Source organism: Cetorhinus maximus, chromosome 30 (assembly GCF_964194155.1).
Source record: "Cetorhinus maximus chromosome 30, sCetMax3.hap1.1, whole genome shotgun sequence".
In the NCBI taxonomy this organism is placed as follows: Eukaryota; Metazoa; Chordata; class Chondrichthyes; order Lamniformes; family Cetorhinidae; genus Cetorhinus; species Cetorhinus maximus.
This window is the reverse complement of record NC_135908.1, coordinates 12,053,231-12,067,525: the sequence shown is the minus strand read 5'-3', so window position 1 is coordinate 12,067,525 and position 14,295 is coordinate 12,053,231. Positions and strand designations below refer to the sequence as shown.

The following is a 14,295-nucleotide window of genomic DNA, read 5'->3' as shown; positions in this document are numbered from 1 at the left end:
ATCGGTATCACAGCTGGGAGAGGAATTGCAACAGCAGAAATCAAGCAAAGGTCATAGTTTTGGAAATATTGCCTGGGCAAGTCCTTCTTCTGAACAAACTAAGACTGGTTTGGGATGTTCATGCTTTGTCATATTGATCCCATTTGTTTTCTGCACTGAAGGGCCTGCATTCAGATGACATTTTGGCATGAGAACTAGTGTGCCATCAACGACAATTCTGGTGTATCTCAAACATAATTTCAAGAAAAGAAATAATCCCACTGCATGACCCAAGGTAAGAAAAATGTGATTCTATTAATATGGAATTGTGTCCCCTCAGCCAAATAAAAATGGAAATAGAAAGCACAGAGCAATAGAATTAGACATGAATCTGAAGCCCCACTGACATGGAGGTTTCAATAATCAGTACAGAAAATTACAGTGAAAAGTAATTTAGTCAGCCCAGCACTGTAGTAATTTTCTACTCGCTGCATTCACCTTTTATGAGTTACTTTCAAAATGCCATTAGAAATCCTCAGAAGTCTTTTTTTTCCCCCTAAATGAAACTCTACTGCTTGCACTTTAATGGAAGTCTGCACTGCTCAGTACAGACTGATGTACGATGTATGGAGTTACCAGTGGATTGGTCCTTTGCATCCACAGTTCACCATCATCGCAGTGCACTCCGTGCAATATTCAGATCGTTCCATTGTGCTACCTCCGTGACATCAGTGCTTATACCTCCAGAAATCTGGTCAGCAGCCCCAGTGGAACCTCCCCTTAATGCCAATATCTGCACAATTATAGGATTTTACAGCACAAGGGAGAACCAAAAGTCCATTACTTTGGTGCCAGCTTGCTGGAAGAGCTATTCATAGGCACGTTCCCCTGCTCTTTCCCCATTTTGCCTTGTTCAAACATTGGCCCAGAACTTCCATGGTGCGGCAGTCGCCATCGGATTGCCACTCTGCTCCCTTTTATTTACCTAGGTTGGGAGCTGCACATTCCTCACCCGATCTTCCGTCTTGGGCCTGGTGGGAAACGTGCAGCGTAGCAACTCCGGAATCCAGCCGCTGCAGGACAGCAGCATCGGGGAAAGTGAAGCCACATCCCATTTTTATGGCACTTGCTGCTGTATGGCAGTCAGTTTAAAGGTCCAAGCCACTTTGACAGGAGAGAAGGTAAGTGGGTGAGGGGTGTGTTGGGGGTGGGGTCAGAGGGCATTCAGGGGTGTTTGGGGGGGGGGGGTCAGAAGGGTAATCGGGGGAGGGGTGGAGAGTCGGGGAGGTGGAGGTTTGGTGGTCCAGGGGTGTGGGAGACGGGGAATGGGTCTGTGCCATAATTACCCAGGAGTTAGAAGAGGTTTGAATTCTTCCAACTTTTCCTGGGTAACTATTCGGCTGAGAGAGAATGAGAGAGTTCGAGAGCGAGATGGAACCATCCAAAGTCTCCAATTTAAACTGGGGTTTTGGATGGTTCCAGGTGCAGGGTAATTGGCAACGGAAGTTTAAACTTCCCGGGCAGTTCCTGTGCAGTCCTTACATGGGGGTCCCCCAGCACATCTGCTGGGGTTACCTCCGGAGTATGACACGCTCCCCCTTGGGAACAGAAGATCTGGACCACCATTTCACTTCTTTCCCAAAAGTCATAATTTTGGATGTCATTATTTCTGATAAGGCATCCTATGTCCTTACAGCTCTGTAAAAATTATATTTTCCAAGCTTTTCCCTTTGTTTTCTCTCCTTTAATGGAAACCCATAAGTCAGTGCAAAAAGCTTTGCCCCAATTTACCTCATCAAACAGCCCTCATCTAGGAAATATAGTGACCGCCTTTGATGAAAATGTTCTAACTTTCTCATCCATGTGAATGGGGCTGAGGAAAAATGAGTGATAGCTCAGAGTACTTACTTGAAGGCCTTGTAGATTGGTCTAAACCAGCAAACATAAGAGCATGGCGTGAACAGAATCAGCCAGAGAAAGGCCAGTCCAAAGTTGACAGCTCCACCTCCTCCAATCAACCAAGCTAGACAGCCAATCAGATTCACTGCAAGTGTGATGCTGTTCACTGCAACAAAGTATCAATAGCACACAACAGCCAATGATCATTCACATTGCAGGCAACACTAACATGGAGGTCAGCATTTCCACTGGTACAACAATGAGCGAATTAGCAAAGCTATGATCAAAAACCCAAGGTTCCTCAAGTCATTATGCCTGAGAACTTGTTTAATAAAAGTACTGCAGGACCGGAATTGTTTTGACATCAGGACAGTCAACAATGGCAATAAATAATGTATCTTGTAGGGTCTAACTCATTTAATAAAACACATTCTCCCCTTACCATAAGTCCACTGGTTATGGAAAGGTCATGTTCTGAGAATGCATATGAAAATTCCACCATAATTGCTGAAGTTCTTTGGTCTTTAAACATTACATAAATCCCTAGGAGCTACAATACTGGAACAGTTATTAACCGGAAGCCAAATTGAAACTACCAAATCACTCGCTTTTGTCCTCTCCACCCCTCCATAAGAACATACACTGGGTTTGTGGTGCATGAATGACTCCAGAGGAAATTAAGAGCTAGAAACATCAGTCGATTAGTGCATGACAACTATTAACGTGTGATGTAGTTAAATCCAGAAAGTAACATTTAGCACATCTGTGCGGACTGCTCTACATGGAATCTCTGTATATGTGATCAATTACAATCTGATTGAGAGCTGTCCAGGAAGCACATGGATGCAATGACACTTAAACTTGACCCGAGGTGATTCACTGCAAGAGAGGTAGCAGTTACCTCTGCGGTCTTTGTTCGCAATTCAGCCACTGCAACAGAAACTTACACCTAGACAGTTGGATCATCCCACAATTTCCTGGTGCAGTGCAAAATGTAATTCTTCTTATAGTCTTAGAAGCAGTATGTCCATAACAATGATGCTCCATATAACCATGCACTCTAGCCCTCTATAGCCCTCTACCTGGTCTCAGATTGGAGGAGGGGGCAGGGTGTCAAAAAAAAAACAACCAAATACCTAGCAAGTCATTGATGCAAGGCTTGAAATAGTCCAGTTACCGTGGTGGATCCCTAGTACTATACTTGCATATTGTACAGAGGCTTGACATATGGCTCAACTGGTCTATATTGCACACGAGGTAATGCAAGGGTGCAAGACAATGCTTCAGGGCAAGATTCTCCCAAGAACTCTGCTTGCGCCAAAAAAAAAACAGCTACTTTGTGCCTGACATTTCCTGATCTGTTGGGCATGCAGTTTGGAAGTGGGGAGAGCGTAGGCTCTTTCATAAGCATCCTTTTCAAAGGCAGCAGATCTATTAACTCTTTTTCTCTCTCTCCACAGGTGCTGCTTGACCTGCTGAGCATTTCTAGCAGTTTTTTTTATTTCAGATTCTCAGCATATGCAGTGTTTTGCTTTCGTCTTTTCATAGAAGGCAAGTTCGACTGGTTTTATTTTCCGCCAAAGGATTCCAGCAGCTGCTCTGCCCCTCAAAAAAAAAATCGTTCTCATCATTACGTAACATAATAGCTGGTGCTTTATATCCCAGGGGAGTGACACTAATCACAGCCCTGCTAGTCTAAAGAGAAATGCATCAAAAGCTATAGGTTTCACTGCCCAGATAAATTAAAGAATGGTTAGATACTCTAATACCTTATTAATCCAATCTATGCCTGTGGAGAAGATGGAGTATGTATATACCAAACTTCAGACAATAAAGAGATCCAACAGAAAGAAGCAAAGACCCTTTAAAGGAGGTGAAAACAAAATGAACTGGTGTAATGGACACAAAAGTAACAGGCCACCCCTGCCTTCACAACAACTCTGGGCACATTCAGCAATGTGGCTTCTTTAACCTGGAAGCTGGGCTATGCCTCATCGACAGTACGTGGAGGATTGCAACGATGCAGCAGCTACCTTGTCATCAGGATCGTCATAGAGGAACTATGCAATTTTTTAAAGAGATAACTTGCTTTTGCCTCATTATCTACGGGCTGATCACGGACATCTGATTGATGCCAGTCTGCCTTCCATTAAGTTACCTTGGTGGCTTCCTTTGCTATTTTCTGTTCGATTGACAGGCTATCCTGAATAACAGCTGCCATTTCTCCTCAAACCTACAAATTCTGTTTTCCCCAATATTAAATCCAACAAGGCTCCACCGTTCAAAGGCTTGCCTCAGAGCTAACTAATCCCACCATGTATAATGGTTTAAATGATTCGTGCAACAGCACTTTTCAATTTTTAAGCACATCGAAAAGGCCGCTATTAAGACCGTTAGGCTGTGGTTTTGTTTGTCCGTCATTTTAATTCAGACGCACTGGAAGTGCAGTAAATATTCTACGCAAATTTGCAATAATGTGTTCAATTCTTTTCCCCTTGGAGATAATGGTTGCTTGTTGCTATCAAGCCAAGGGAACCTCAATACCTTTATGGTTTTATATTTAAAAAGACAGACTGGGATTCAAGCTGCAAGCCCTTGATGGGAGTTAAAGTCATGGTCATAGCACAGAGGTCCTAGGGATGCAAGCATGCGAGAGATTTAAAGTGAAATGAAATGAGGATGGACAGCTAGCTAAAGCACAATATCAACAGCATAGCTTTCTATTAACTCAGTCCTACTAACTTCCAAGAAACGCCTGCAGAGCCAATAGACAGTTCTGTGCTCTGACACTTTAGGAATTTAAATCAAGATTTTTTACAATGTGGGATTCTTGTAGGGTCTGTTTATCATGAGAAATCTATACTAATATGAGCTTAGGGGACATTGATCATATTGCTCCAAACCAGTGGTTTTCAATACTGACTTCCTGTAAAAACCACTACAGTCCAGCAATCACCTATCCGAAAGACAACAATGGCTATGCAAAGGAGCTCATTGCAGAAAGGTAATTTTATTGGCATATTAGAACAGGAATAATGCACTGGAAAGCCAAGAGAGAAAAAAAAGAGTTTGTGCTCACAATGAGTGTGCCTAGCCCAAATGGATAGAAGCCTGGTCAGAGAAGCATAAAAATGTTACAGAACCAATAAGAGGCCATTTGGCCCATTATGCTTGTCAGCTCACAGAAAGCTATCCTCATAGTCCCGTTCTCCTGCACTTTAAGTTTCTCTTCATCAGAATTAAGGAGGTTTTTGATGAGGTAACAAGGCTATTTTGGAGAGTTGATCAATAGAGATCATCACACAGGAACAAAGGGAGAGTTTAGGAGAATTTTTTGAGTGCTATCAGAATAGGCCTACTTAAACTTGTGGTAAAAATATAGTTTAAAATAGGGTTTAAAAGGGAAGTAGATTAATATTCTCCAAAATTTGTTTTTAAAACAACTTTAAGTAGAGCATTCCCTATCCCAGCTTTTCCCATGTAACATGGGGTCATCACAATGCTGGTTGATTACTCCTTCACATCATTTTTGGATTGAGCAGGTAGTTTTACAGCAGATGCTCTTCCTGCCACTAACCCTCCCCATTTATCCAGGCTGGGGACCGGCACCAACGCATGCTGGTTTGCCTGCACCAGCGGCTGGCTTCTTCCCAGTCCTGGAGTGGGGACTTGAATCTGGGACCTTCTGGTTCAGTCAGGAAAGCTACTCACTGAGCCCCTCCCGCATTCCCTATCCTAACAGCTGTATTAAAAAGAAAATCTAAACTCTTCCTTTGTTCTTATGGTGATGCCCTCCTCCGATCAACTTAGCAGAGAGTTTAGCCTTGTACCTCATCACAGGCGTCCTTAATTCTGAACATCTCTAACAGGTGTCCATGTAACCTTGTTAGCTTTAGCCCCGTTTTCTGAGGGCCCTTTGGTAACCTTGAAGTCCTCGGTTAGACCCAGTTTGAAAAACTCAGTTCTCAACTTCCTGAAGGTCCATTTGTCGTACAGTAGGTCACAGAACAGCAGTATGAATGTTGCAGAGGGCACTCAATGCTCGAAAGAATGATGCATCTTCTATTCCGATGACACCCCAGAGTGAAGATGTAGCTCAGTGAACATCTGTGCAGAATTGCATTTCTGATATTGACTTGAAAAAGGACTTATAAATAAAAATATTAAAAACTAACTTTTGAAACAAATCATAATTTATCAGCTGACCTCCATGTAGTTATACCATTAGTTAGGGAGTCAGTAATTAAACATATTAGAACAGTCACACACAAAAAAACATTGTTACCAAACCCTTTAAAAGAACAATCCTCATCATGAGAAATACACCTCAAAATGTTTATACATTCTGATTCCACCTTGTTAGATAATACACAAGATTTCTATTTCACATGTATCACTTTCCTCAACTGTAGGCATCCTGCTTATAATACAAGAACCAGTAATTACGAAATGGCCATGCAGCAGTTAAAACACAATGCACAGAAATATCCCAAGTTCTGTAAAGGTTGTAGATAATTTTGAAGGCAGATTGCTAGAATTAATGGTCAATTTTGCAGAAAAGAGAGACATATTGCCAAAGCTTTCACCTTGCACTCATCAGGACAAATGCAAGAATACTAAATTTCAAACAATCACAACAATTTATACTACAGGAGGGTGATTAGTTGGCAAGTCAACTCTGATTGGCTGAGACATTGCCATGGAGAAAGCAATGGTGAACTATAGGCTCCCCAAGCTCCTTGTTCTTCTGTCGTATAAATTGTTCGACACTTTTACGTTTGTCTTGATGAGTACAGGATGAAAAGCTTCAGCTACATGCCTCACTTTACAAGCTCTGTCGTACCAAGTGACTAATTCTAAATAGCAGCTTGAGCAAATCATGTAGCTAATTCTTATTCATGTACCCACTCCCGGGATAAGTGCATGAATTTCACATTATTCACCTGGCAGAAATCAAATTACAGGCACAACACATTTAAAAGATCAGGGGAAATCAATGCAATCATCAACATGGATAATATCAATTATTGAGTGTTTTCCTGGAGTGTGTCAAGATTGAGCTTCTCAACAGAACGTGGACTGCAATAGAACCTGATCTACAAACTGCAACAAATTGAAGGTCTGGATTTGTATTCCTTGCTGGGCATTTTGCTCTGAGTTCAATGTTCAGATAGGATATGAAAGTACATAAGATCCATTGTGTTGTCTTCTATAATCCTCTGCTCGCCAGCATTTTGAACTCAGTCCAATTGGTTTGCATAGCTACAGAAAGGCAGCCACACCACCACACAACAGCTGGGATCAGTCACTTAGCTGTCCAACAGCACCTCTCGCAGGCCACTCTAAATTTACATTGAAAATAGGTTTCAGCCTTAGACAATGACATCAGTTTGTACTTTAATTAGTTAATTCTCTAACTCTAGCCTGGAGTATGATGAATGCTTTGCTCTCATCAGTACCAAGGGTTCCATTTGGACAGGGGTGGGAAAGGGTAATGGATAGAGAAGCCAAAAACTTGCATTTATATAGAAAAGGAATTCCAGACACTAGGGCCCAGACATCTGAAGGCACAGCTGCCAATACGTGAGGTGAGACAGAGAGAGCTTTTCCTCCAATAAACATTACTGCCAGACAAAACTGAAACTAAACTCAACATTCAATAATAATTAAGAAGCTGAAATCAAATTTTAAAAAGAGGTCAAGGAAGGGTTTTTGGACTTCAAATAATTTTTTCGAGTTCAGTGCTATTTCGACATCCTGACAGTGGATATTTAATAAACTACCGCCTAACGGTTTAAAATAGTGAAGTACTATCTAATGGCAATCACTTCTAATTTAATTTGCACTGTTAACCCAAACAAGAAGGATTTGATATGCAATGCTGCATTTGCAGGTGATAAGTTTAACATGTTTAAACTACACAACTGCAAATGCAGTCGCATTGAGTGGGGAAGCAACCTGCTAATCCTTTCAGAACTCCAGTAGATTTCTGCAGCAAAACACCAAATGAAAGAATATACTGCAAACTTGAAAAAAAATTAAAACATTACAAAAGGAGGCTGATACAACTGCATCCATTGCCCTCACCAAAGCTTGTTTCTGACTTCTGTAACAGAGTCTATAAACATTCACTGGGAATTGACAAAATGATCTTAAAACTCCATTTTATTTATGACAAAGGGCCAGATTACAGCAAGGATTTGCAATACTCTTCAAGTTAGGTAGTTTCCTTTCTATAGGAAGTTAAAACTTTATGTTTTAACAATTCGATAATATACATTTCACATTCTACAGCAAACGGGGCCCATTCATCTGACAGCAGGCATTATATCTAGCCCGATGATTCTCTGCATGGGTGACAGGTATAGGAATTTCTGCCTTTAGTTGCATTGCAGTTTCAAGTAGCTCAGGCCTTAAAAGTGGTGCTGCTCTCTTTGCTAAGAACAAAACCAGCAGGTAGGAGCTAGCCCAAGCTACAAGAAAAGGGGTCCGTTTTCCGATGAGGATTTAATTAAGGTGAAGCTGTTTTGGTGAGCGAGACATCATGTTTACAATGTATAGTTACGTTCTAAAGTTGCACGAAGTCCTACTTCAAGTTTGATTGGAAGGCCAAAAACGGCAGGATTGTGAAAAATCAGGAATACCTTTCAATCAGGATGCGTTATTTGGTTGTGGGCAGAGTAGTTAAAAAGTTAATGACTGTAGGCTCATGCCAGCCAAAAATAATTTGAACCCTGTCAGGTGTGATGATAGGAAAACTAGCAATTAGAAGTCATCACCCCCTTTTTTACAAAAGGTGTTAAAATTGGTAATGCTTCACTACTTTACTAAGAAATTGTTTTGCATTAGATATTTGTGGGATAAATAGGTTAATTCTGACCACGAGAAGTTGTTTCTGCTCAAGATGTCCGTGGAGGCTTGTAGCAGATGTATCTTACATCTTTAATGCCTCATCCAGAAAGACAATAGACTGTATACCAAAGGGAAATAAAGACTCCAGACTACAGTTATCATAAGCTGTAACAGGTCAGCTTACTAGAAAAAGTAAATATTTTTTTCTTTGATGTGGGCATCATTGGCATTGCCAGCATTTGTCGCCCATTCCTAATTGCCCTTGAACTTAGTAGCTTGCTCCACTACTGCAGAGGGCAGTTAAGAGTCAACCACATTGTTTCAGGGGGAAAAATTCCTGCTACAGTGAGGCTTGATTGCCTCCACAATGAGGCCAGGGCAAAGAGGTCACAGGGAAAACTTCAGATTCACAGCCTGCCATTTTAACAAAAATAAAGTTAGAGATGTGGGGGCGCTCCATGTTCAGAAAATAATTTTTAATGTATCACTGAAGAGCAAACAACTATTTTTTGATCCATCTGAAACAGCAAATTTAATCATAAGAGGGATAACAATATTTTATGTCAGTAGGTTTCAAATTAAATTTTAAAGCAGACATGCAGTTTGACCTCCTGTTCAAATAAATCTCTTTGGAGGCATGTTCACACATTAAAAAATTCTAATTAGTGTTAGTTTCGTCCATATAATTTTACATTTTACTGCTGTAGGTTGGAGTTCTGAACTTTCCTCAATAACTTAATGTCAACTGAAGTTTGAATGAAAGAAACAACACACGAGTAGAACACTGGGACTCTCATTAATTAAATACAACTGTAAAATTACTATTACCAGAAGCATCCTGTGAACATATGAATTAGGAAGAGTAGGCTATTTGGCCCCTTGAGCCTGCCCCGCCATTTGATAAGATCATGGCTGATCTGATTGCAGGTTCTACTGTTCCCCTAGTTCCAGTCTCTCCCATAATGGGAAACATCCCTTCAGCATCCACCTTGTCTTATGTTTCATATCTTGAATAAATTCATCTCATTCTTCTAAACTCCAATGGAGGCAGACTCAGCCTGTCCAATCTTTCCTCAAGACAACCCTTCATCCCAGGAATCAGCCGAGTGAACCTTCTCTGTATTGCTTCCAATATATTTACATCCTTTCTTAAATAAGGAGACCAAAACTGTACACAACACTCTAAATGCGGCCTCGCCAACGTCCTATAAAACTGTAGCAAAACTTCCCTACTTTTATACTCGATTCCTCTTGCAATAAACGACAACATCCATTTGCCTTCCTAATCACTTGCTGTACCTGCATACTAACTTCTTCTGATTCATCCACCAGGACACCCAGATCCCTCTGTACCGCAGAGTTCTGTAATCTCTCTCCATTTAAATAATCTGCTCTTCTATTCTTCCTGCCTAAAAGGGCAAGTTCACATTTTCCCACATTACATCCCATCTGCCACATTTTTACCCACTCACTTAACCTATCTATATCCTTTTGCAAACTCATTATGCCCTCACAACTTACTCTCCTACCTGTTTTTGTGTCATTAGCAAATTTAGCAACTACACATTCCATCCCTTCATCCAAGTAATTGACAGATTATAAATAGTTGAGGCCCCAGCACTGATGCCAGTGGTACTCCACTCGTTACATCTTGCTAACCTGATGACCCATTTATCCCTACTGACTGGTTTCCGTTAGCTAACCAATCCTCTGTCTATGCTAATATATGTTACCTCCCACACCATGAACGCTTATTTTGTGTAATAATCTTTGATGTGGCACCTTGTTAAATGCCTTCCGGAAATCCCATCTACAGGTTCTCCTTTATCCAGATTGCTTGTCACTTTCCATGGAATCATGAACTCTAATACATTAATCATACACTATTTCCCTTTCACGAAACCATGGTGACTGCCTGATTGCATTAAGATTTTTCTAAGTGCACTGCTATAACCTCTGTAATATTAGATTCCAGCATTTTCCCAATGACAGATATTAGGCTGGCCTATAGTTTCCTGCTTGCTGCCTCCCTCCTTTCTTGAATAGGAGTAATTACATTTGCTATTTTTGAAACGGATGGGACCTTACCAAATTATGCATCTACTACCTCAGTAGCCACCTTTTTTAAGTCCCTCGGATGAAGCCTATCAGGACTTGGGGACCTGTCAGTCTTTAGTTCGAACAATTTTCTCAGTATTCTTTCCCTGGTGATTGTAATTGTTTTACGTTCTTCCCTCTCTCTTATCTCTTACTTACAATTATTTCTGCAATGTTAGCTGTGTCTTCTACAGTGAAAATAGACACGAAACATCTGTTCAATGCATCCACCATTTCCTTATTTTCCATGATTAATTCCACAGACTCACCCTATCTAGAGAGCCAATGCTCACTTTAGTGACTCTTTTCCTTTTTAAAAATACCTGTAGAAACTCTTACTATGTTTTTATATTTCTAGCTAGCCTTCTCTCATACTCTAATTTGTCCCTCATTATCTTTTAGTCATTCTTTGCTGTTTTTATATTCTGTCCAATTTTCTGATCTGTCACTAATCTTCCCAAGTTGCACACTATTTCTTTTGATTTGATGGGACCTTCCTTAGGTAGCCATGGATGGAATGTCCTTCCCCTAGAGTCGTTCTTTCTCACTGGAATGTATCTTCACTGCTGTGAATTACTTGAGAACACACTGGGTCATGGTTTCTATTTGAAATGATTTGACTCTTCAGATTTCTAATGAGATTTTAAGCGTGCTGACAAAATTAGGGTTACAAGTGCAAGGTAGCTAAACATCACTGTGTATCTATGTCTTTCTTGCAAAATCACAACTCGGATCTCATTAAATAGTCCAATGTCACCCCCTGCATCCCTCCTACCCATACACCTTCCCCTCCCAAACAGGTACTAAGGGGACCCTTCCCTGAGTTTTTATTTCTAGACATTTTCTGTAGTAATTGCTCACCTCTGTAATTCCATCTTATACCAGTGGTTATTTAGGGTGAGGCGAGAGTGATTGCCCTTGACATCAAGGCCGCATTTGACCGAGTGTGGCATCAAGGAGCCCTAGTAAAACTGGAGTCAGTGGGAATCAGAGGGAAAACTCTCTGCTGGTTGGAGTCATACCTAGCATAAAGAAAGAGGGTTGTGGTTGTTGGAGGTCAGTCATCTCAGTCCTAAGACATCACTGCAGGAGTTCCTCAGGGTAGCGTCCTAGGCCCAGCCATCTTCAGCTGCTTCATCAATGACCTTCATTATATTATAAAAAGTCAGAAGTGAGGATGTTCGCTGATGATCGCACAATGTTCAGCACCATTCGCAACTCCAGGTACTGAAGCAGTCCATGTCTGAATGCAGCAAGACCTGGACAATATCTAGGTTTGGGCTGACAAGTGGCAAGTAACACGCCATACAAGTACCAGACAATGATCATCACCAAGAAGAGAGAATCTAACCATTGCTCCTTGACATTCAATGGTATTACCATCACCAAAACCCTATCAACATCCTGGGGATTACCATTGACTAGAAACTGAACAGGACTAGCCATATAAATACTATGGCCACAAGAGCAGGTCAGAGGCTAGGGATCCTGCAGCAAATAACTCACCTCCTGACTCTCCAAAGCCTGTCCACAAGGCACAAGTCAGGAGTATGATGGAATTATTCTCCACTTGCCTGAATGAGTGCAGCTCCAACAACGCTCAAGAAGCTCGACATCATCCAGGACAAAGCAGCCCGCTTGACTGTTTGTTGATGGGATGCCTTTCAAGGCAGCAGTTTACTTCCACCTTCTCAAGGACAATTAGGGAAATGCTGGCCTAGCCAGCAATGCCCACATCTCATGAATGAATTAAAAAAAAGCCAAATTGTCGACTCCTTACCAATTTGGAGTTATTTTTACTGAACACTCCTGTGAAATTATTAATCTTGCATCAACAGCATTCAAAGTTTTCAGTATGGGGAACCTGCAAACATAGGGAGGCCATGCCTAACAAATTTGATTGAATTTTGAGGAGGTGACCAGGTGTGTAGGTGAGAGTAGTGCAGTTGATGTAGTTTATATGGATTTCAGCAAAGCCTTTGACAAGGTGACTTATAAAGGCGGCAAATGCACATGGGATACAGGGTAATTTGATAAGGTGGATTCAAAATTGGCTTAGTTGTAGGAGACGGAAGGTGATGACAGAAGGATGCTTTAGTGACTGGAAGCTAGTGTCCAGTGGCATACCACAGGGATCTGTGCTGGGTCCCCTATTATTTGTCATTTATATAAATGACATAGATGACTATGTGGGGGGTAGGATTAGTAAGTTTGCAGATGACACAAAGGTTGGCCAGGTGGTTAACAGTGAGGATGAGTGTCTTGGGCTACAGGAAGATATAGATGGGATAGTCAAATGGGCAGATAAGTGGATGATGGAATTTAACCCTGAAAAGTGTGAGGTGATACACTTTAGAAGGAGTAATTTGACAAGGAAGTATTCAATGAACGGCATGACACTAGGAAGTTCTGAGGAACAAAGGGACCTTGGCGTGTGTGTCCATAGATCTCTGAAGGCGGAGGGGCATGTTAGTGGGGTGGTGAAAAAGGCATATGGGACACTTGCCTTTATCAATCAAGGCACAGATTACAAAAGTAGGGAGGTCATGTTGGAGTTGTATAGAACCTTGGTGAGGCCACAGCTGGAGCACTGTGTGCAGTTCTGGTCGCCACATTATAGGAAGGATGTGATTGCACTGGAGGGGGTGCAGAGGAGATTCACCAAGGTGTTGCCTGGGATGAAACATTTAAGTTATGAAGAGGTTGGATAGACTTGGGTTGTTTTCGTTGGAGCAGAGAAGACTGAGGGGCGACCTGATCAAGGTGTACAAGATTATGAGGGGCATGGACAGGGTGGATAGGGAGCAGCTGTTCACCTTAGTTGAAGGAAGGGTCAGTCATGAGGGGACATAAGTTCAAGGTGAGGGGCAGGAGGTTTTGGGGGGGGGGTGGGGGGGATGTGAGGAAAAACTTTTTTACCCAGAGGGTGGTGACGGTCTGGAATGCACTGCCTGGGAGGGTGGTGGAGATAGGTTGCCTCACATCCTTTAAAAAGTACCTGGATGAGCACTTGGCACGTCATAACATTCAAGGCTATAGGCCAAGTGCTGGTAAATGGGATTACGTAGGTCATGTGTTTCTCACGTGTCGGTGCAGACTCGAAGGGCCGAAGGGCCTCTTCTGCACTGTGTGATTCTGTGAAACACCCGTGATCTGACGTCAGTTGTCGAGCTCCTGTTGACCCCTTTTCTTTAGCTTTCTGGCACTGTCGTTCAGAAGTTAAGGGATTCAAACACTGCAGAAAATGCTGTACATCAGCGTAAAGCAAGTTTAAATGACAAAAGGAAAATTTCAGAAATCAGGTGGCAGAGGAATAAACTCAGAGAACCCCTTATGAAAACTCTGACAATTGTGACCAGGCTGGATCTGATGAAAAATGTATTATTTTTCAAATATTGGAGAAAAATGCATGCCTAAAGTTTTGCCTGTTTTATTGCACCGTACAACAAACCCTTCCATCTTCAGGAG

General features: G+C 41.7%; 1 protein-coding gene and 1 long non-coding RNA gene across 4 annotated transcripts in view; one reads left to right on the top strand and one right to left on the bottom strand.

Moving 5' to 3' along the window:
• The window catches only part of LOC144670076 (uncharacterized), a 149,313-nt gene that overhangs the window by 19,960 nt on the left and 115,058 nt on the right, over window positions 1-14,295 (top strand). The gene's annotated exons all lie outside the window — the stretch shown is intronic.
• The window catches only part of LOC144670074 (secretory carrier-associated membrane protein 5-like), a 60,519-nt gene that overhangs the window by 18,845 nt on the left and 27,379 nt on the right, over window positions 1-14,295 (bottom strand). For all 3 annotated transcript variants that reach the window (XM_078532468.1, XM_078532469.1, XM_078532467.1), the window contains one exon: window positions 1,888-2,044. In XM_078532468.1, the coding sequence (XP_078388594.1) occupies window positions 1,888-2,044 (157 nt within the window). The remainder of the gene's footprint in view (window positions 1-1,887; window positions 2,045-14,295) is intronic.